Genomic DNA, 24,350 nt, shown 5'->3' with positions numbered 1-24,350 from the left:
AGTGTTGCAGTGGTTAAAAAAAAAAGCTCACACACTATTTTCTAACCTTTCTTCTCTTCTTTAAGCCTCCGTTTCCAATCACTCCTATTGCTCCCCTTCTGCCACAGAAGACTCAGATGCTGAATGCTGACAAGACAAACAAAAATTCTGTCCTGTCTAAATGTTCAAGATGCATGGCTGACTATTCTCAAAATGGAAAGTCTAACTGAGTATAACGAGGGAACCGAATGAAATTATAAACTGTATAGGATCAGAATTTTGATGCTTGTCTGTTTCTTGCCTACAATTACACAAGGAGGGTTGAGGACCAAATGGAATATTTTAAAATTTGAGATTACTAAATGCTGATGTGATTCAACCAATCAGACAGGTTTTCTTCCTTTTGCTGATTGCTTTGTAACAATGACATCTTCAAAAGTGTCCATTATCTGCAAATGTTTTTTTTTTAATTGACTGACAAGCAAATCCTTACGATGGACATGACTTGCAAGAAGCAAATGGATTACCAGACCAAGTCAGACAGGATGGTTTGCAAGTGCTATTTTCCTCTCCTCCTCCTTCTCTTCAGTAATTGCCTGTCTTTCTGCTTGCTATGCAGTACTGAAGTATTTAGATCAGCATTGAATTATTCAGAGACTAAGACTTTCACTATACTGGCTATCTCTAATTTTTTTGTCTACTTTCCCTCACTTTCCTCTATCACAAGTCAGCGTAAGTGGTTTTTTTTGTTACACTGAGGCACATTTCTCATCCTTTATAAATTCAGTAATGTTTTAAAAAGTTCACCCCTCACTTGAACTGTTTTGGGAAGTTGAGAAATACCATTTAAACATGTTTATCCTTTTTTTAATATTTTATTTATGATCTTCACAGACTCACAGAGCTTAACAAATCATTCAATTTTCCCAACGTTCCTGCACATCTACAAAGACTGGATTTATCCCCTCCCCTTCCCCACTTCTCACCCCCCCCCATGTACAATTTAACATAACACTAAGAAACTTGTGTTAATACAGTAATCCATACATCAATGGGCCTTTCAACCCCCTACAGACCCTAAACAGGGAAGAAGGAAAAAAAGGGGACATTGCCTGCGTCATATCCTGTTTCATTAGTTACACTCCTTTTCCCATTGTGGACTAATTATTATAGTATCTCTATTTCTAAAAAGGTGGGGGTGGGGGGCTTGTCCATTTGGGTGCCAATATATCTCAGATAAGGTTGCCATTTTCCAATGAATGTGTCATGTTTCTTCCTTAGATTGTACATTATTTTCTTCAGGTGATGCAACTCTGCATTTCCACATTCCATTGTGTGGTATTTAGTTGGGAGTCGGACTTCCACGAAACCACTATACACTTCCTGGCTACTGCTAAGGCGACCTTCATGAAATTTGGTGCTTGATCAGTCTAAACTCTACACCTCCAATATCTCCCAGGAGGTACAACTCCAGATCCCGTGGAAAAAACACTTCTGTAATATTTTCAGGATGTTCCGCAGGTCTTCCCAGAAGGGTCTCACTTTTGTACATAGCCAGATGGAGTGGATGAAAGTTCCGACCTCTACACCACATCTAAAGTGCATTTCTGAAATTTCCAGTTTTGATTTGTGTAATCTTTGTGGTGCAAGAAATTATACTTCATCAACCTGTATCTGGCATTGACAACCCCGTCACACTGTTCATACACAGGTCTTTCCACCACTCTTCATTGATGGTTGTACCCATGTCTGACTCCCATCTCTCCCTTGACTTGTGTAAACCCGGCTTTGGGCCCTCACTTTGGAATATGTAATACATTTTAGAAATAAATTTACATATATTCGCCTTTTGAATTAGAATCTCAATGACATTGCATTTACGTAGTGCCATAGCTGGTCCTAAATTTTCCCTTCAGAAGGATCCTATTTGCAGATAGCAGAAGAATATTTTGTTAGATCATATTTGTTTCTCAACTGCTTAAATGACATTAACTTCCCCCTTTTATAACTATCTTTGATACACCTGATTCCTTTTTGGCACCAGGTGTGCAGGATTTTAATACCCAGAGTCAAGAGTATCAATCTAATCTGGGTCAAGGGCGTTTTGGGGGAATATACATTGTTTTGCTCTTTTCCATATCTGAAGTACATGCTTTAGGATGGGGATAACAGTTTTCTTTGAGAGTAGTTTGGTGTCCCATTTATATACAAATTCTTTGGCTATCCCTTCTCCTACAAAGTATAGTTCAATTTGCACCCATGGTTGTGGTGGGGGGGGGGGGCTTTCCTCAAAAAATGAAGTGATAATCCTTACCTGGGATGCCAGTTAATAGGTTTGAAAATTGGGTAATTTTAAACCCTCCAAGTTGTAATCCCATGTTAACTTTTCCATGGAGATTCTAGCCTCTTTCTCATTCCATAGAAACTTTCTGACGCATTTGTTGAGTGCTTTAAAATAAACAACAACTGGAAAAGATATTGGAGCCTTGATATTGCCTACATTTTGACACATTTGGCCCTGCCCATCAACATTATGGGCAGAATCCTCCACCTGACCAGGTCCTCCTCAATCTTCTAGAGCAAAGGGATATAGATAAGTTTATATAAGTTATGTAAATATTTATCTACTTTAATCCCCAACTAGTTAATGCCTTCTTGCGGCCATTTGAACTGGCCTCGTTTTTGGTATTGCCCATAATCCCTATTCGTCAAAGGCACTCTCTCACTTTTATCCAAATTAACAGTATACCCCAAGACCTTCCTGTAATCCTCCAGATTGGTCCCCAGTCTGGCCAACAACTCCCTAGAATCCCTCAAATATACTAACTCATCGTCAGCAAAAAGGTTGATTTTTGTGTTCCACCTGGCCCAGCTTAAACCCTTTTATGTTTGGATCCTGCCAAATGGCTTCCACCAGTGGCTCAGATGAAAAGTGTTGGGGACAATGGACAACCTTGCCTACTTGTCCTGCTCAATGGAAATACTGGAGACATCTGCCCATTTGTTACCATTTTCATTTGGGGCTTGTGATAAAGCACCTTGACCCAATTAATAAATGTTTGTCCCATTCCAAATTTCTCCATTTGAACAGAAAGTCCAACTCTAATCTGTCGAAGGCCTTCTCTGCGTCCAAAGTTACGACTACTCCCGGGTCCACCCCTTATTGTGCCAAGTATACCACACTTAGCAATCTAACTATATTGTTTGCCGTTTGCCTCTTTTCTACAAAACCCACTTGATCTGGGTTCGTTAATCTCAGCAAATATTCTGCCAACCTATTGGCCAAAGTTTTTGCAATAATTTTGTAATCTATGTTCAATAATGATATGGGCCGATATGAGGCAGGTTTTAAGGGATCCCTGCCTTTTTTTTGGTATCACCGTGATAAGCACTGTTGAGAAAGATTCCGAAAGGGTATGTGTATCTACCGCCTGATCCATCACCTTCATAAGAAGGGGCAACAAGAGGTCTTTGAAATCCTTGTAAAATTCGGCAGGAAAACCATCCTACCTTGGGGACTTGCCTGCCTGTAGAGAGCTCATCCCATTCTATTTCAGCCTCTCACTCCTCCTCTCCCAAATTTGGCAAGTCCAATAGATGCAAGAAATCATCTATTATAGTAGGGCGTCTCCCTGACTCTGATTTATACAATTTTTTATAGAATCCTATAAATGTGTCATTTATTTCTTTTGGTTTATATGAGATCTGACATTCCCCTGTCTGAATAGCATTAATTGTTCTTGAGGTCTCCTCCACCAGGACAAAACGTTGTGGGCCCTCTCCCCCAGCTCATAATACTGCTGCCAAGATCTTAAGATAAACTTTTCCATTTTGTTTGCAGAGTTTTATACTTGAGCTTCTTATTCACCAAGTTTCTGAACTTCTCTTCTGTGCCTGACCTTTGATGTTCCTTTTCCAATTGAACTATTTCCAATTCCAAATCATTGATTTTTTTCACGTTATTTTTTTAATGCTCTTGGTGAATCCAATTATCTGGCCCCTTGAATTACCATTCAATGTATCCCATATCAGAAAGTTATCATCAGTAGAGGGATAGTTTGTCTCACAGACCAATTCTATCTGAGCTCTAACAAAGCTACAAAATTCTGGTTTTCCCAATAGAGATGTATTCACCAAGGCCTGCTTATGTGGCATTAAAATGGATGAGGGCAAAGGTGAATGGTCCGACAGTAGCCCAGCTGTATACTCAATTTCCACTATCCTACCCTCCAATTGGGCTGACGCCAGAAAAAAAATCAATTCTAGTGTAGGAATCATGTTGTCTCGAGTAAAAGGAATAATCCTTTTTCCTCAGATTCGGCCTTCTCCAGACATCTCTGAGATTCAGCTCTTTCATAAAGGCCAGGGTAGACTTAGCTGCCCTGGCCCTTGTTACTTTCTTTGCTGACTTGTCTATGACCGGATCCATACAAAAATTGAAATCCCCTCCAATCAAGACATTCTCACACCCTGCAGTTACTTTCAAAAATATATCTCATATAAATTTTTCATCATCAAAATTCGGGGCATATATATTCATGAGAGTCCAGAATTCCGAGTATATTTGACAATGCATCATCATGAATCTCCTTGCCTCTCTCCCTCCCTCCACTGAAACATTCTTCCCTATCAGGATGGCCACTTCCCTGGCTCCAGAAGTAAAGAAGGATGCTACTACTTAACTCATCCACCCCCTCTTTAATTTTACATGTTCTAACTGTAAGGTGAGTCTCTTGTAGAAATGCTATATCTGCTTGCATTTTTTTAAGGTGTGCCAAGACCCCCTTTCTCTTCACCGTCCCAATAATTCCATTGACATTGAAACATACAAATTTAATTTCCTTGTCCGTTACTCAGGGTTGTCCCCATATCCTTACTCTTCCCAGCCCCCCCCCCCCCCCCGGCTTTGTTCGTTTTCTTTTGACTCTTCCGCTCCTTTTCTCCTCCACCAACTTTTGATGCACTCAAACTAAAACCTTTATAAATTAAAAGAACCATGTATAACAAATCAACACAATCCAATATAAGCCCCAAATTAATCCATTTTTTCTCCTTCCTTTCCCTCTAGACTCCCCCTACTCCTCTCGGCACCACTAACCATAAAGTTGGTGCCAAATCCCCTGCCAAACCATCACATACCCACAGCACCCATCTAGTTTCCATCCCTCCTACAGCATCTCTGAGCTCCCACCATTTAAACACCTTTTGGTCTGCCTGAAATTTGCTGGTCTTCCAGCTCAGTGAGATGTCAGTGAAAGAATGCTGCTGCCTGGCACATTCCAGGCTGCAGAAGTGCATGTTGAGGGATGCACTGAGGCTTGGTGCAGCCAACTCAAGGGCTTTGAGGGAAAGAATCAAAATCTACAGTCTTTTCTGTTACTGGGCATTGAGGGACTGAGACTGGGGAGAACGTTTGTTACAGTGGTGGCAAAGGTGCTAAATACAAACTGGAGAACAAATGTAATAATATACATTGATGCAAATGTATGGATATTACTTTAAGGGTGTAAAAATACATTGGTTTTCTTTTCTAAATTATTGTGAATAAAGTTTACTTTTGGGGAAAAACTTTGCCTTTAATGCATAGGTCAATGGTAGAAACAGAAATGTAAATGTGGGAGGAATAATATGGCATGAGGTAGGATTAGCACATGGGTGTTTGATGGTTGGGGCAGACTCTGGTGTGGTGGGCAACTCTTGCTCTGTAAGTATCAATTGGTAAATGACACCGTGGGTTCACTGGTGCCATATTTTCCAGTCTTTGTATTGGATTGTATGCTTGTGAAGGAAACAATGTCAGGGCCTGGGGGAAACTGAATTGGTAGATACACTCCATTAAAGAATCAGTTCTTCTCTCTGATCAGAACCTGAAGTATCGTCAAAAGATGGCACTTTGAGGAGAGATATACTTGCCTGCTAATGGTGAGAACCATTGGTCAGGCTGAGAGCACCCTGTTGATCTGAGCAACAGTAAGTTTGCAGGACAAAATCAGCAGACTCAACACCGTTGTATCAGACACCTCACCAGTGAACGTGCTTGCTGAGTAGTTAGTGAGCAAAAGATCATTGAATAATTGCTCATAATCAGAGGCCTTTTGATCCACCAAATTGGCACCAACTAACAAGAATAACTAAACCTGCAATCGTCTCATTTTCTTCTCCTTGCATTCCTATCATCTACATTCCAGTATTCATCTACAGCCAGTGTTATCTTTTTTTCTTTGGCTTGGCTTCGCGGACGAAGATTTATGGAGGGGTAACATCCACGTCAGCTGCAGGCTCGTTTGTGGCTGACAAGTCCGATGCGGAACAGGCAGACACGGTTGCAGGGGAAAATTGGTGGGTTGGGGTTGGGTGTTGGGTTTTTCCTCCTTTGCCTTTTGTCAGTGAGGTGGGCTCTGCGGTCTTCTTCAAAGGAGGTTGCTGCCCGCCGAACTGTGAGGCGCCAAGATGCACGGTTTGAGGCGAGATCAGCCCACTGGCGGTGGTCAATGGGGCAGGCACCAAGAGATTTCTTTAGGCAGTCCTTGTACCTTTTCTTTGGTGCACCTCTGTCACGGTGGCCAGTGGAGAGCTCGCCATAGAACACGATCTTGGGAAGGCAATGGTCCTCCATTCTGGAGACGTGACCCACCCAGCGCAGCTGGATCTTCAGCAGCGTGGACTCGATGCTGTCGACCTCTGCCATCTCGAGTACTTCGACGTTAGGGATGAAAGCGCTCCAATGAATGTTGAGGATGGAGCGGAGACAACGCTGGTGGAAGCGTTCTAGGAGCCGTAGGTGATGCCGGTAGAGGACGCATGATTCGGAGCCGAACAGGAGTGTGGGTATGACAACGGCTTTGTATACGCTTATCTTTGTGAGGTTTTTCAGTTGGTTGTTTTTCCAGACTCTTTTCTGCAGTCTTCCAAAGGCGCTATTTGCCTTGGCGAGTCTGTTGTCTATCTCATTGTCGATCCTTGCATCTGATGAAATGGTGCAGCCGAGATAGGTAAACTGGTTGACCGTTTTGAGTTTTGTGTGTCCGATGGAGATGTGGGGGGGCTGGTAGTCATGGTGGGGAGCTGGCTGATGGAGGACCTCAGTTTTCTTCAGGCTGACTTCCAGGCCAAACATTTTGGCAGTTTCCGCAAAACAGGACGTCAAGCGCTGAAGAGCTGGCTCTGAATGAGCAACTAAAGCGGCATCGTCTGTAAAGAGTAGTTCACGGACAAGTTTCTCTTGTGTCTTGGTGTGAGCTTGCAGGCGCCTCAGATTGAAGAGACTGCCATCCGTGCGGTACTGGATTTAAACAGCGTCTTCATTGTTGAGGTCTTTCATGGCTTGGTTCAGCATCATGCTGAAGAAGATTGAAAAGAGGGTTATAGTAGCTAATTAACCTATCAGCCTGCATGTCTTTGAGGTTTGAGATGACAGCAAAGAACAGGCCCATCATCCCACGATGTTGTGCCAACCTTTGTAAACCTACTCAACAACAGTCTCATTTTCCCCTGCTTCACACCTAGAGTGCTCTATTTTTTTGTTCATCTATCCAAAGGCACTTTCAGGTGGCCAATTGACCTGCTTGTAAAGCCGCATATTTTGGCAAAATGCGGCTGTGGGAAGGCCACGTGAATGTGCAGGAGGTGCCTGCAAGGCGAGTTTGGTAACCCTCCTCTGAGAGGGATAATCCCCGCAGCACAGTGGCCTCACCAGCCACCTGAATGCAGCTGCCTAAATGCAGCTGGCCAGTGCCTGACAGCTCCTCTCCCAGTCCCCACATTGTCGGGCGGCCGGCGCGGACTGTCCCCACGCTGTCATGACTGATTTCGGGAGAGGGGAGAAGGGGGCTGGAGCGGCCAGCAGGGGAGAAGGGGGCTGACCGAAACAATGCTGGTACTCGACGAGTGCCTCCTTCTCCCCCACCGGCTGCTCCAGCCCCATACTCACCCGCCGGCCATTCCAGCCTCCTCCCCCACCGGTGCTCTAGCCTCCTTCCCCGCTGGCTGCTCCAGCCCCATGAGTGGGGCAGCGAGATCAGTGTGGGGACGTCCCGCGCTGGCCACCCGACAGTGTGGGAACTGAATCTATGAGTGGGGAGAGAGTGGGGCAGTGGAATCAGTGTGGGGACGTCCCCGCGCTGGCTGTCCCAGCTGCCAGTCAGCCATCCTGAACTGACAGCCCAAGGGACAGGAGCCGGAATGCGCTCAGATGCGCATCCCGGTGCAGCTGTCCTTTCAGGTGGCCAGCGCTGCGCTTTCAACGCTGCCACCTGAACTGCAATTTAAAAGGACGCTTCTGCTTCCTCGGGTGCATTCTTAGCAGAGAATCCACCTGAAAAAGCCTTGAGTCTTTTGAATAACGCTGTTGTACCAGCCTCCACCACCATCCTCAGTAATATATTCCAGGCATCCACCGTTTTCTCTGAATGAAAATCTTACCTCTGAAATCTCCCCGAAAAATTCCTCCACTCAGTGTAAGCAGATGATATTTGCCATTGTTGTCTCAGGAAAAAGGCAATGAGTATCCACTCACTCTCGGCTCCTCATAATCTTATCTTTGGCTTGGCTTCGCGGACGAAAATTTATGGAGGGGGTAAAAGTCCACGTCAGCTGCAGGCTCGTTTGTGGCTGACAAGTCCGATGCGGGACAGGCAGACACGGTTGCAGCGGTTGCAGGGGAAAATTGGTTGGTTGGGGTTGGGTGTTGGGTTTTTCCTCCTTTGCCTTTTGTCAGTGAGGTGGGCTCTGCGGTCTTCTTCAAAGGAGGTTGCTGCCCGCCAAACTGTGAGGCGCCAAGATGCACGGTTTGAGGCGTTATCAGCCCACTGGCGGTGGTCAATGTGGCAGGCACCAAGAGATTTCTTTAGGCAGTCCTTGTACCTTTTCTTTGGTGCACCTCTGTCACGGTGGCCAGTGGAGAGCTCGCCATATAACACGATCTTGGGAAGGCGATGGTCCTCCATTCTGGTGACGTGACCCACCCAGCGCAGCTGGATCTTCAGCAGCGTGGACTCGATGCTGTCGACCTCTGCCATCTCGAGTACTTCGACGTTAGGGATGAAAGCGCTCCAATGGATGTTGAGGATGGAGCAGAGACAACGCTGGTGGAAGCGTTCTAGGAGCCGTAGGTGGTGCCGGTAGAGGACCCATGATTCGGAGCCGAACAGGAGTGTGGGTATGACAACGGCTCTGTATACGCTTATCTTTGTGAGGTTTTTCAGTTGGTTGTTTTTCCAGACTCTTTTGTGTAGTCTTCCAAAGGCGCTATTTGCCTTGGCGAGTCTGTTGTCTATCTCATTGTCGATCCTTGCATCTGATGAAATGGTGCAGCCGAGATAGGTAAACTGGTTGACCGTTTTGAGTTTTGTGTGCCCGATGGAGATGCGGGGGGGCTGGTAGTCATGGTGGGGCGCTGGCTGATGGAGGACCTCAGTTTTCTTCAGGCTGACTTCCAGGCCAAACATTTTGGCAGTTTCCGCAAAGCAGGACGTCAAGCGCTGAAGAGCTGGCTCTGAATGGGCAACTAAAGCGGCATCGTCTGCAAAGAGTAGTTCACGGACAAGTTTCTCTTGTGTCTTGGTGTGAGCTTGCAGGCGCCTCAGATTGAAGAGACTGCCATCCGTGCGGTACCGGATGTAAACAGCGTCTTCATTGTTGGGGTCTTTCATGGCTTGGTTCAGCATCATGCTGAAGAAGATTGAAAAGAGGGTTGGTGCGAGAACACAGCCTTGCTTCACGCCATTGTTAATGGAGAAGGGTTCAGAGAGCTCATTGCTGTATCTGACCCGACCTTGTTGGTTTTCGTGCAGTTGGATAATCATGTTGAGGAACTTTGGGGGACATCCGATGCGCTCTAGTATTTGCCAAAGCCCTTTCCTGCTCACGGTGTCGAAGGCTTTGGTGAGGTCAACAAAGGTGATGTAGAGTCCTTTGTTTTGTTCTCTGCACTTTTCTTGGAGCTGTCTGAGGGCAAAGACCATGTCAGTAGTTCCTCTGTTTGCGCGAAAGCCGCACTGTGATTCTGGGAGAATATTCTCGGCGACACTAGGTATTATTCTATTTAGTAGAATCCTAGCGAAGATTTTGCCTGCAATGGAGAGCAACGTGATTCCCCTGTAGTTTGAGCAGTCTGATTTCTCGCCTTTGTTTTTGTACAGGGTGATGATGGTGGCATCACGAAGATCCTAAGGCAGTTTTCCTTGGTCCCAACAAAGCTTGAAAAACTCATGCAGTTTGGCATGCCATAATCTTATATACCTCTATTAAATCTCTTTTCATCCTTTGTGCTCCAAAGAGAACAGAAAAACCCTCACTCAACTTTGCTTCATTATGACATATTCTTCAATCCAGACTGCATCCTGGCAAATTTCCTCTACGCCCTCTCCAAAATAGGTCTATCTTCCTATAATGAGGTGTCCAGAACTGAACACAATACTTCAAATGTGGTCCATCCGCATTTTTATAGAGCTGCAATGGAGACAATTGAAGCACCCAGAAGAAACTGGCGTGGTCGCAGGGAGTCGATGCAAACTACACAGAACAAGATTGAACCTGGGCAGAGCTGGATTAAAGCCAACTGATGCCCTAAGCACAGCCCACCAATGGTTCCCCTTGACCCTACTATTGTCCAACTGACAAGACATTAAAAGTTAATAAGTGCTGAATGTGAAATAATAGATTAAAAATTCAGTTATTTTCCAGACCAAAGCCCACCACTATATTAAATATAACCTGTAATATATATATATATATATATATATATATATATAGTTTTTAATTTATTGTTGGCGGGAGATTTTTTGTGGGGCCCTAGTTAACTGCACCATGGTAAATCTGGCTCTGGAAAAAACTCTGTGGTTCCCCCCTTCCCTTTGTGTCCTAACCATGTGCTTATTTTGCTTAATGGTTAATTCAGGCCTGACCTGGGTCACACGAATTGTGAGACAGTATTTCTATTAGCTGTATCACTGTGCTGCCCTGAGTAATTGTATGTGTTACATATAGTGCTTTCCGCATTTGATCATTGAATACACTCATAATGTATTCCTTCATTTATTCATTGTCTTCACTTTTAGAATAAGAGGGCTAACATCTGCAAAGAATTGAATGTGAAACTTGGCCAGTGCCAAAAAATAAATCACAGGTATCTCCCCCGAATCATGAGGGGAAAAAATGTAACATACTGAATTTTAGTATTGCAAACATTTCCTATTGAGTCATGAATGCAGAGGTGGGAGTCTATCAGTCATAAATTTATACAACAAGAGGATCATGTGGTTTTGCAAGCAGAGAGAATCAAACAGGCTTTTCTCTGAGAGAGAGAGAGAATTCATTTCTGCAGTTTTTACAGTTCAGCAGCAGCAGCTGGAACAGGACAAGCTGACAAGCTTGTGGAAAACCCCCATTTTGAAGTCAGATTATGAGTGCTTAGTTCAGCCTGGTCAAAGCCCTTGTGCTTCATACAAGAGGAGAGGACTGGCTGCCTAATGTTTCACTTGGAATAAGAGAAACAAAAAGGAACTCTGCGATGACCTGAAAGAAAGAGGTTATCATCTGGAAAACCCTGATGAGGCAAGTTTCTTCAGCAAGACACTGAAGCGGCTGATTAAAAGGAATCAGTTTGTGTCCAGGAACAACAAATCTCTCTCTGAAAACTGACAGGAACCTTCCTGAGCGGTAACCATTTACCTTTCAAGCACCAAATCCTGGTGAACTTCATAAATGTTAAAATCTGTGCATAGTATAAGACTTGCCTGTAACCAGTGAATTTGGAGGAATGAGAAGTGAAACTGAACTGTGAATTAAATAACTTTTCTAAACTTACACATTACATACACGTGCACTTAGAATTAGAAGGGGGTTAAGTTATGTTAAATAAGTTAATAGTGATAAGTTAAAGTTTGATCGTGTTTTCATGTTTAAAGATGATTAAAAGCAACTTATGTTTAAGTAACCATTTGTCTTGATGAATATCTATTGCTGTTGGGTTTTAGGGTACTCTGGGCTCGTAACAGCCTCACCTTAAACCAATACCCTCTGTGACAGAGTATTTTGAGGTGGCTTGGGAGGAATTGCTAGAGCAGCTTGCCCACACACATTTTAAAACATCATTTTTGCAGGACTTTTGCAAAAATGCTTTTTGCAGAGGAGCAACAAAGTATCAGCATGCAGCTTGCCTCGGAGAGCATATGATTTTTGCAGGCAGAGAGAAGAGTTTTACTCTCAGAGAAGAAGGGTGTGAAACAAAGAGAGAAGGAGTCACAGAAATCAGTTCCAGAGGGTCAAGCTGGCAAACTTTGGAAGGCTGCATGGTCGAAGGAGAAGATTGGCAGTCTGAAAGGTGACCTGAAAGAAAGAGGATCATCTGGAGAACCCTGAAGAGGGCAAGTTTCGTCAGCAAGACTGATTGAGAAGGAATCAGTTGCCGATGTCCTGGAAAAGGAATCCCTCTCTCTGAAAACTAGCAAGAACCCTCCTGAGTCGTAACCATTTGCCTGTTAAACACCAAAGCCTGGTGAACTTTGTTAATGCTAACTTCTGTGCACAGTACAAGAATTGGCTGCAACTAGTGAGATTGGACTGTGATCCAAAGAATTTTTCTAATCTTAAAAATACATTACACACACCTGCGCTTAGTATTAGAGGGGGAATTAAGTGGGTTAGGTAGGTTAAGTAATGTTAAAGTTTAATTCTGTTTTCTTGTTCAAATATAATTAAAAACTACTTTTGTTTAAGTAACCGTGTGTTGTGGTATATATCTATTGCTGCTGGATTTTGGGGTCCTCTGGACTCTGTAACACCTCAAATTTTCGACGCCCCCCAACTCTTTAAAGGAAGGCTGATACTTTCTTGATGCCTAATTTTTTTTTAATACATCTGTAAAGTTACCTTTCAGAATTGCATACAATGTCCCAGGTGTGTTTTTTGCAGCTGTATCATGATGTCCCAACTCTTACATTAATTGCCTCTGTATGATGAAGACATGTGTCTTCTTTTCCACTTTCTCTACCTATGTCACTACTTTCAGGGAACTATATACTTTACCCTTCAGTCAATCTGCTCTCCATCATTCCATAAGGCTGTGTCATTCACTCTTTTTGTCCTGCCTTGGTTTAACATTCCAAAATGTATCCCTTCACACTTGTCTGTGTTCCATTTCATCTGCTTTCCTTTGCCCACTTCTCCATCTGATCTACATCCAGTTGTAATGTTATGCAACCTTGCCCACCACACCACCAACATTAGTACCATCTGCAAACTTGCTAATTGTGCTACCCTCCTCCAAATAGTTACTATAGATGACAAACAACAATGGTTCGAGCACTGACATACCTCAGGCATGCAATCTGAAAAGCAGCCACTCACTGGCACCTTCTCTTCAGCCACAAGCCAATTTTTTATCCAATTGGGCAGCTCAACCTGGATTCCCTGTTTCCTCATCTTCCAGACCAGCCTATCGTGCAAGTTTTGCCAAATGTCCTGCTGAAGTCCACTTGTGAAGTCCAGACCACTCTGTCCCACTATCCTGCTTCATCTTGAACTGTGAACAAGAGGAGTTGTAAATGGTGTGGTGGCTAAAAATTAAAGGTCAGATTTTGGGCTGTAATTCTGATTAGTGAGCTGTATTTCTCTTCCCTGCAGCTTCTGCAATGGATCCAGAGGATCATCCCCTGGCTAGAAAATCGGGCCCCGGAAAAAACGATGCAGGCCACGCAGCAGAAGTTGGAGGATTTCCGAGACTATCGCCGCTTGCACAAACCTCCCAAAATCCAAGAGAAATGTCAATTGGAAATCAACTTCAACACATTGCAGACAAAGCTGAGGATCAGCAACAGGCCGGCGTACACGCCATCTGAGGGCAAGATGGTGTCAGTAAGTCCCTTTAAAAAGCTCACTTTGGGTCTTCAGCTTCAGAAATTTTGAATGGCTTTACAATGAAGATTTATTAGAGGCCAATATACCTGAGTTAATTGGCGCTGTGGCAGAGGAATGCCCTTGTGTATCACTAATCTTGACCTTGCTCCATCAATTATTTGGTAATTTACACCAATCTTTACAGAAACGCAGAAATATTAAAGCATCAAATTCGTGCCAGGTTCTAATTCAAAGATCCATTTTCCCCCTCTCCTTGTTTTTTAATTAATATGCACATTAAAAGTATCAGGGGAAAATTGCAAAACTATACTAGTTAGAACTGATAATGAACAATTTTTTTTAAAGATTGTTTAAACCTTTTAAGGTTTGATGAGATTCACTGGTTTGATGTCAGCTGAAGAAGCAACCTCCTGGTTTTCAATGTCCATTTCCTGTTCATCAGCTCTCTCATGAAATATAAATCGCGTTCCACAAATTTGTAACAGTCTTGTTTCTGTGAGGAATTTACCAAAGTAAAACCCTGAAAATTACACATCAGGTAACCTATAATTGAGCCAGTATTAAATAGTGTGACAGATTATAGATATGTTTTAAAGGAGATTGATTAAGGCAGTTTTTTCTTAGTGTAGGTCACATACAAACATTTCAAAACAGATCTCATTTAAAATACTGAAGTTTTGCTCAAGCGAGACAGGCCGGCTCCAAGAGCCTTTGCAAAAGCTTTGGAAAGTGCCCAAGGGACTTCATTAATGGAGTGTTGTTTTGCAAAGCAGCAGGTGAAAGGACTCTGCTGTTTGCTGTTCTGAGGGTCATGTGGTTTTTTGCAAGCAGAGAGGGAGTCAAACAGGCCTTTCTCTGAGAGAGAGCGAGAGAGATCAGTTCTACAGTTTTACAGTCAGCATCAACAGGTGGGACTGGAACAGGACAAGCTGGTTGTGCTGGTCAAAGCCCTTGTGCTTCATACAAGAGGAAAGGACTGGCTGCCTAATGTTTCGCTTGAAATAGGGAAAGAAAAAGGAACTCTGTGATGACCTGAAAGAAAGAGGTTATCATCTGGAGAACCCTAATGGGGCAAGTTTCTTCGGCAAGCCACTAAAGTGGCTGATTAAAAGGAATCAGTTATGGGTGTCCTGCGACAACAAATCTCTCTGAAATCCAACAAGAACCTTGCTGAGCGGTAACCATTTACCTTTCAAGCACCAAAGACTGGTGAGCTTCATAAATGTTAAATTCTGTGCACAGTATAAGAATTGCCTGCAACCAATGAACCTGGAGAAGTGAGATTGGACTGTGAATCAAATAACTTTTCTGAATTTACACACACATTACGCTTAGAATTAGAAGGGGGTTAAGTTAGGTTATCACTTAGTTAAAGTTTGAGTCTGTTTTCATGTTTAAAGATTTAAAAGCTACTTTTGTTTAAGTAACCATTTGTCTTGGTGAATATCTATTGCTGCTGGGTTTTGTGGTCCTCTGGGTTCATAACAATAGTTCCACTCATTTTCACTAACAAATGGAAATAAATTACAGCTACTAATGCAATGTTGAATTAGATTTAGTGCCATTTAGATATAATTAAAACTAAATTAATTTAACTTTATCATCATTCTTGTCAGTTTTTGACATTTCCTGGGGCGTCTGCTGTTATTTTTCAATCATGAGGCAACATTGCTGAAGTTCAGATCTTCAGGAACAGTTTTTTATTGTTTACATTAAACATACAAATTAAGAGCAGAAGTAAATTACTCAGCCTCTGAAGCCAGCTCTACAATTCAATTATCTGAATCGTTGATGATATGATTCCAACCTTGAACTCAGCATTCCATCTCCCTGCTGTAACAATGAGTTGCGTGAGAGACCTTTTCTCAGAGTTGAGATCATTAATGGAAATGAATTATGTGTTAACAATTGAAGAAGTAAAAGATGAGGGTTGGAATAAAAAGGGATTAAAATACTGTATGTCACATTATTTTCATCTGCAATACTAAGCAATATTTCATGGACTTCCAGTGTTGAGGAATGGATGCTTGATGCAAAAGCTGTATCCTGGATCACTTCTCAAATCCTGTGATCCATTCAGGGGATGGGTGTTACTTGAGTTGATGTCCAGGAAGAGAAGTGGGAAGAATATAAATAATTCACTTCATTTCCACCCCCTTACCCCCCCCCCCCCCACCCCTCATCCAGGACATTGCAAGTGCTTGGCAACGTCTTGAGCAAGTAGAAAAGGGTTATGAGGAATGGCTTTTGAGTGAAATAAGAAAACTGGAACGCCTGGAACACCTAGCTGAAAAGTTCAGACAGAAAGCCACAACACAAGAGATATGGTCACATGGTAAGTGAACACCTGAAAAATTAATGTGAATAAATACTGTCTGTCTATACGTGTTTGCATATTATGCATCTGTATTATCCCAGTAGGATGGATATATCATCATTTAAAACATAAATATGAATTAGAATGTAAGATAGCAGTCTGTCCTTGTGGTCAACAGTCCATATCTAGGCAATAAATTCCTGAAGTAATAGGCTGTCGCTCCATATTGCTCTCCACCCCCTAATCCACCGTCTGCCTCATTCATTCCATTGTCTGCCTGTGGACATCCACATCTGAATTTTTGAATTGCAAATGCAGAATAATTGAGGCACAAAGCTAATCCAGACTCTTATTTTCCACAGGGAAAGATGTTGCTTTGATGCAAAAAGATTATGAATCTGTCACTCTGACTGAAATCCGAGCTTTGCTGAGAAAGCATGAGGCATTTGAGAGTGATCTGGCTGCACACCAGGACAGAGTGGAGCAAATCGCTGCCATCGCTCAGGAGCTGAAGTATGTTCCATTTGTAGGTGGACAGCTGGTGGCACTTCGATAAAAATCTAAATAAATGGGTTCTGAATTTTGAAGCATAACAGATAAAAGGTTTCAGCTTGAATCTTGATAATCACTGGAGGGATTAGTTGAATAAATTTGGGTATCTTTAATGGATAAATCCTTTAGAAAATTAAACAATTTCTTCATGGAATTTCACATCAGGTAATTGTTGGAGTCATCTCAATTATACATTAAAATGTTCTTTTCTAGATAAAGTAAAACATTAAATAATTTAAAATAATTTTAAAATAGATTGAGGTAAGCACTGTTTTCAAGTTTGAGAAAGATGAACCCCATTGCAGTTGACTCAAACCAGGTGTGCTTTTCTCTCTTTTTGCCCACAGTATATTTCTGGCCTTGCAAACTAGGAAACACAGCTCCTTAATTGTAGAACAGCGGTTAAAATTGATTGATCAGCAACAATAAACTAATTTCCATGTTGAAAACATCAGTGAATTTTACTTGTGATTCTGATGTTTTGATCTCAGATTTCTACGACAGATAATCAAATGATTGTCAATCCGCTTTACTGTGTTGATTTAAGTGAGCTAGTAGTATAACCAGAGGAAATCTGATGGCTGGAACAATGTAATTGGCAGGTGACAGTTAAAAACAAGTTAACTGTTAAAACAAGGACTAAAATATTTTTTTGTCAACATTATAAAACAAGCTATCTTCATGAATAATCTAATGGAAATAGATATGCTCTGTTCAAAAGGAAAGATATTTGTAGGATTGTTAAATTTCCTTGTATCATTTTTATCTTGTTGAGATCTTGAAGCATTTCTTTTTTCGTCGCCATCTTCTTTCCACCTTTATACTCACTTTACTTTAATTTTTATTTTTGTGCCTTTGTGTTTTCCTTTGTTTTTTCCGACTTTTCTGGAGAGGGCTGGAGTTCACCGTCCGGCCACTACTCCATCACGTGACTCCTCAAGATCTTGAAGCATTTCAATGACATTTATACAATGCTTTTAAATTCAATATTTTGAGACAAATTGACATGAATTTGTTGTATTTAATAGTAATTTGACTTGTATAACAATAAAGGATTTACAGTATATTTTGGCATACAAGTTGACCGGCGTATTAGTCGACCCCCATTTTTCGGGCTGTCCGGGCTTCCCAGGAACAACCCAAAATTTTTAAAAACACCCCAATGCCAAGTAACAAAGCTGTAAATTAAGTAAGTAAAACAAAAACTTCGGCCTACCAGACAACGACAGCCACGGAGCTGGAGCGTCGACTTTGGGCTCCCAGTGGAAGCAGGAACCTCAGCCTACTAGGCAGGAGCGGCAATGTCAACCTCAGGGTCCCAGGTAGGAGGGGTTATGGCAGCACCCAGAGGTGGGGAGGTGTCGGGGAGCAGCAGCATCACCTTACATGCAGAATTGATGTCAATCTGGTTTATTTGGTGAATTAAAGGTCTCAAAAAGTATATCCGCCATACAAGTTCCACCACCCCCACCTTTTGAGAATTTTTTTAGGGTTTCACAATTTAACATAAACTGAAATATACGGTAATAAAAGACTTAAAGCAGAAGCAGCATGGATTCAGCAAAGCCAGGTACTGTTTGACAAATTTACTGGAGTTATTTGAAGATATAACAAGGCCGGTAGAGGGGACCAGGTGGACCTTGTTTACCTGGATTTCCAGAAGATGTTCAATAAGGTGCCACATAAAAGACTTGTATGGAAGATAAGGATTCATGGAATTGGGGGTCATGTATTGACATGGATAGAAGATAGGCTATCTAATAGAAAGCAGAGCAGAGAGTTGAGGTACAGGTGTGTTTTTCTAGTCGGCCGGTACTGAGCTGCAACTGTTCACAATGAACATAAACGATCTGGAAGGGGGACAGAGAACAGGGTATCTAACCTTGCTGATGTCACTGAATTGAGTGGTCAAGCAAATTATGCAGGGGATATGCAGAGAGATATAAATGGGTTAAGTGAGTGGCCATGGGTCTGGCAGATGGAGTACAATGTTGGCAAATGTGAGATTATTGACATTAGAAGGAAAAATGAAAGATCAGAATATAATTTAATGGGAAGCAATTGCAACATGCTGCCATGCTGAAGGACTTGGGCTTGCTTGTGCATGAATTGCATAAGGTTTGTTTGTAGGTAGAGCTGGTTATCATGAAGACAAAAGGAATGTTGGCCTTCTTTGCTAAAGGGATTGAATTTAAGAGCAGGGAGGTTAAGCTGCAACTGTACAAGGTACTGGTGAGGCCACAGCTGGAGTAATGCATGCAGTTCTGGTCTCCTTAATTGAGGAAGGATGTACTGGCTTATATTTTCGTGTTATTAATTTATATTTGTGTTATTTTAGTATATCAGATGTAATGGCTGTAATTTAAAGTGAAAAGAATGCTTCTATTTAAAATTCATCAGTTGTACTTTTGAGTGAAGGAGTTCAAACATCTTCACTCAAAATAGCATGTCACATCTCTGGTCACTTTCAGTTATGAAAGTATTCATCATAACTTGCATCTATCTAATGGTAGCCCTGTTTGGTGAAGTGCACTGATTGCACCCTTGTTTCTGAACTCTGGCCAATGAGGGGTACAGTGAAGTCAAAATGTACTTTATTTGAGTCAGTTTCTTTGATAAGGCAGCATTAGGCTGCTGGGCCCCTGCTTGGTTATGAGCTAGGAGAGCATCGCACCAGTTACTTCAGTTAAATCAGGTTATTTGGCCTTTTTTTTTGTCTGATAATTTAATTTACTTGGGCTCAGATTCCAGATGAGCTTTGGTGCGTCAATACAGGGAACAAAACTTCTTGTCCCCATTCATCTGTGGAACTCTAGCAGGAGGAATACTCCCTAGGAGGAATATTTTTGCTGGTTGTGTGCCAGTCTGAGCTGGCACAGCACCTGAAAGCTCATTGCCTTCAATAGGGGATGAAAAGCACAGGCTTAGGAGATGGCAGGGAAGATAAATAACTTTTTAATTTGTCTTTTTAAATTATTTCTAAATGTGTAATCTTTCAGCCCATTTTATTAATTAATTGTTTAATTTATTTTAAGATTCTCCGAATGTCAAAGTTCAACTTTGACAGAAAGATGGATGACCCTTAAATATCCTGATAAATGATCGATTTGACCAGGGTAATTAGGAATGAGCAATAAATCCGTCCCTGAGAGCAATCTCCCAGCATTTTCCTGATCATACGGTCAACATAAATCTCTTAATTTTAGGAGGTCAGGATGAAAACCCATCGTCCTAACCAATATACTCTTTCACTTCTTATTTTTGTGGAAAAAAATATATTTTGGATTGATATGCTTTCCTCAAAAGAAAGTGAAACAAGTTTTGATTTTGGAGTAACCAATTGAAAATTTGGTGCCTAAACCACTGTTAAAAACATGTTTAAGTTTGCCTGAAATGCTCTGCTGCTATTGTCACGAGTATTGCCTGACCTGTCAAATACTTCCATCATAATTTAATTTAATGATTCAGAATGGTATAAGGCCCTTTCAGCCCATGAAACCCACGCCACCCATTTGCACCCAATTAACCTACCAACCCCATGTGAGGTGGGAGGAAACCTGAACATCTGGGGGAAACTCACACAGGTCACGGGGAGAACATACAAACCGACAGGGCTGAAGTTGAACCTCAGTCGCTGGCACAGTAATGGCGTTGCGCTAACCGCTACATGAATAGTGCCGCCCAAACAGTGCAAACTGTTTTGGAGCAGGAGTTAGCGACTCAATTCTTTGAGTCCATTCTGCCATTCAGTATCATGTATCTCTGCTTTTCATTTTTTTTAAATCCTATGTCTGCCTTAAAACGGTTTAAAGTCTGCATCCACTGCCCAAAGTCTCAAGACCCTCTTTGAGCAATAATATCATATCATATCTGCCTTACTTTTAGGGATCCCTAATCCCTTTCATGTTTAGACTTAAGATATTTTATTTCAGTCAATTCTTTTCAAATTCACGAGATGTCAGCTGAGCCCATCCAACCTTTCCTCGTAAAACAAGCTTGATAGCAGTGAGTTAATCTTGAACTGCTTCCAAAGCATTAACCTTCTTCCTTGTGTGTGGCCTTCATTGGTCTTGGTTGACCACGGGTACTGCGCCTCTAAGCGAAGCTGGAGTGGCCTCTCCAGATCACAAGCCAGGGCAGAGTTGAAATGGAGATCCATCTGTTTCCCATACAGGAGGACCCTCCCTCTCCATGCTAATGACAGGTCCAAAGGAACTATGAAAAGTCGATACAGTTTGGTGCCAGCAGCATTGCAGGAGTTGCCGTGCCGGTGGTCAGCTGCTATCAGGACTCCGACTCCAGATTTTTCTTCAGGGTTTACTCCCAAAGTCTTTCCTGTGAGCGGTATAGCCACGAGGCAGCAGAGGTTTGAAATCAGAGTTTTCCCTCTCCTGAATGAGTTATCATCCGTGGTTAATGAGCCCCATCTGTCTGGAGCAGCTGGTTTCAAGGCAACAGTGGCTCACCTTTGCCCCTTCTGTCAGTGAGAACAGCTCCGCCAGGCATAAGAACTACACCACATATGAAGCCCAGGAGTTGGACTTGGTTGTCAGAGGCTGTTTGAGATGCATGCCATGAAGAGAATTTGTGTAGCAGTGGGAGCCACCCTTCAGCTATGACAACCTTCAGAGCTCCTTGTGTACAGAACACAATTACAGTGGTCTTGTCAATGCCCAAAATAACTTGGGCATAACCTTCAGCTTTTGATTTCAATTTCCTTCACAATAAATTGAAACAGTTTATTGGCTTTTGTAATTACTGTACTTGTATTCTTGTCCTTTGTGCATCTTCTACCAAGACAGGTGAATTCCTTGTATCAGAAACCTCTGCAAATCTAATAACTGAGCATATTTATTTTATTTTCCCAAATTTATACTCCATTTGTCTGATCTATGGCCATTCCTTTAACCTATCCATATCCCTTTGTAGCCTCAGTGTATTCTCTTCACAACCGCTGACATGGTAACATAATGGTTAGTAACGCTTTTAGAGTGCCAGCAACCCAGGTTCGAATCTGGCGCTGTCTGTAAGGAGTTTGTACATTCTCCCTGTGTTGGCTTGGGTTTCCTCTGGAGGCTCTGGTTTCCTCGCACCCTTAAACGTACCAGGGTCGCAGATTAATTGAGGTATTTGGGTGGCGCAGGCTCGTGGGCCGGAAGGGCCTGTTACCACGCTGTATGTCTAAAAACTACAGTTACCTGCACTATTTTGCATTTGTAAATTGAGTGGTAACTTTGTTACAATTCTGTAAGGGAGATTTTATCAATTTTTCTTTGAAGTGAGTTGGATTATCACAGTGCTGCTGTTGTAAATGAACGATGCCAGAAAATCTGTGATAAGTGGGATAATTTTGGAACTCTCACTCAGAAACGGAGAGAAGCCTTGGAGGTAAGATTTATTTGAATGTTAACTACTGACATAATAGTAAAGTTTGAGTAACTTCCCTGGCTCTAATATGCATTTAATGGTTGCATTTGACACTTAGCGATTGTGCCACCAAGCTGCCCCCTCCCCCATCTCTTTTAATCATTACCATCTCACTTTGAATCTATGGCCTCCAGTTTTGTCCAGTCTCCTTGACAAAAGAGGGGAGAAAGTCCTAACAGACCCAGCCTCTCCGTATAACTCAAACCCTCCAGTCCCTTTAACCCTGAGATCTCCTGTCCAACTGTTTCTCCAGATAAATACAATAATTCATCAGGGAAGCTTTCACTCAGTGCAGTTTGTGAACAATCTTGTTGATTGATCTGCTTTTTAACAAGTTTATTGGAAATTAGGTTCTCTTTGTAATTCTTTGTTCCAGTAGATCAAATCTTGTGGAAGCTTTGCTTTGAGGCCATCTCATAAAACTTTCATATCTCATTAGAAAAGATCAACAAATATCTGGTTGTATTAGAAACAACACAGTCCACTCTGCCCACTTTTGTTTTTGTTCATGCCAATATCAGCCACGATTGAAGTATCTCTTCAATGACATTGAAGCTGAAATTACAGAATTTTCACCCGTCTTGAAAGGTGTCTGCTTTTGATGTGGGTAACTATGGTAAAAGAACATGAACAACTCATCAGAGCCTCTGAATTTGATGATGATTTTCAATCCTTTTTAAACATGCCTCTGTAGCGGCGGCTACTCTGCTCCTGCAATAACAAACGCAACCAGACGGGTTGAGCTCAGTTAGCAGACTAGTTTATTGCAGGCTGCTGGGCTGCACCGGACCTGGCTGAGAACCACGCTGGAGGGCGCTGACATCACCTGGGCGTCACGGGGTCCCCAAGCGCAGGTTTCTGAGCCCCGAGCTGGAAGGAAGGGAAACCCCCAACGGCACCATTTTGGCCGGCTGCCCCGCCGCGTGGCTTACAAGCGGGGCTGGTTCACCTCCCTTGTGGTGAGCCGCCACACCTCTATCATTGTCATGCTATTTCAGATTTGTTCTTCATGTTTGTTAGACACAACAGCTTCAACAATCTTCAATAGACCACCAAAGAAATAGAGTCAACCTCATGGGTATGCTTATTTCATTGTCCTGGACTGTGGTCAGCTGTGCAAATCATACAATGGGTCAGATGGTGAGGCACTGGATGGGGAGGATGCACATTGATTATGGTCTTGCCTCAAAAATAAGTATCAGAGTAAAGAAACATTGGGGTCTGGAGATAGCAATTGGGAATGCAATTAGCTGGGTGGTTCCACAAAGAGATAGCATGATGAGACTAATTACGTCCATTTATGATGCTATGACATTAATCCACTTTTCACTTGCCTTACTTTGGCTGCACTCTAGTTGAAGAGAATAAGACCATAATCTTAGTTTCATCCACTTGGTGGCATAGAACACCAATTAACTGGGTATTCTCAAATTTAGTGTCCATCGGTTCATTGTCAGTTCAGCAATCTGATGGTGGAGGGGAAGAAGCTGTTTTTGTAACAATTAGTGTGTGTGTCTTCAAGCTCCTAGGCCTCCTTCCTGATGGTAGCAATGAGAAAAGGACATGGTCTGGCTGGTGGGTGTCCATGAATACAGCTGATTTCTTGAGACACTGCCACTTAAAGATGTCCTAAATGGAGTGGATGGCACTGCCGACCGAATTTACAACCGTCTTTAGCCTTTTCCTATTGTGTGCCCTTCTTCTCTCAGTTATTGCACCTTATGGAGCTGAAAATGGCAAGAGTGAGCTTTTTTGAGGAGTTCCCAAATTGTTCAAATTTTTACATTTCTCAATTAATTACCACTAACTTTCAGATTCCTTTCATAGCAGAGAATTAAATGTTTCTGGTCTGTCCACTTTTCAGAGAACTGAAAAATTACTGGAAACAATTGATCAGCTCTTTCTAGAGTTTGCTAAAAGGGCTTCCCCCTTTGTTATCTGGATGGAAGGAGCAATGGAAGATCTGCAGGACATATTCATTGTTCATAGCATTGAAGAGATTCAGGTACAGTACATTCAGATCGAAATTCTTTTATTTTGTACTAATACATAAAGCTTATCAACTTTTGCCTGAATAAAGGTGTTTAAACCTTCTTCCCCTGCCATCTTTCCCTCATGTCTTTCTCTCTCTCTCTCTCTCTCTCTCTCTCTCTCTCTCTCTCTCTCTCTCCCCCTCCTTTTTCCTCTGTCTTCTTTCACAAAGCCAAACCAATTGTCA

General features: G+C 42.4%; 1 protein-coding gene across 2 annotated transcripts in view; it reads left to right on the top strand.

Annotated features, from left to right (window-relative positions):
• Window positions 1–24,350, top strand: part of LOC138760415 (alpha-actinin-2-like) — a 134,891-nt gene that overhangs the window by 99,435 nt on the left and 11,106 nt on the right. For both annotated transcript variants that reach the window (XM_069930984.1, XM_069930983.1), the window contains exons 10-14: window positions 13,603–13,833; window positions 16,024–16,171; window positions 16,516–16,666; window positions 21,985–22,093; window positions 23,997–24,137. In XM_069930984.1, the coding sequence (XP_069787085.1) occupies window positions 13,603–13,833; window positions 16,024–16,171; window positions 16,516–16,666; window positions 21,985–22,093; window positions 23,997–24,137 (780 nt within the window). The remainder of the gene's footprint in view (window positions 1–13,602; window positions 13,834–16,023; window positions 16,172–16,515; window positions 16,667–21,984; window positions 22,094–23,996; window positions 24,138–24,350) is intronic.

This window comes from Narcine bancroftii, chromosome 4 (assembly GCF_036971445.1).
Source record: "Narcine bancroftii isolate sNarBan1 chromosome 4, sNarBan1.hap1, whole genome shotgun sequence".
NCBI lineage: Eukaryota > Metazoa > Chordata > Chondrichthyes > Torpediniformes > Narcinidae > Narcine > Narcine bancroftii.
Note: the sequence above shows the minus strand (reverse complement) of the source record. Positions and strands in the feature narration are given on the sequence as shown.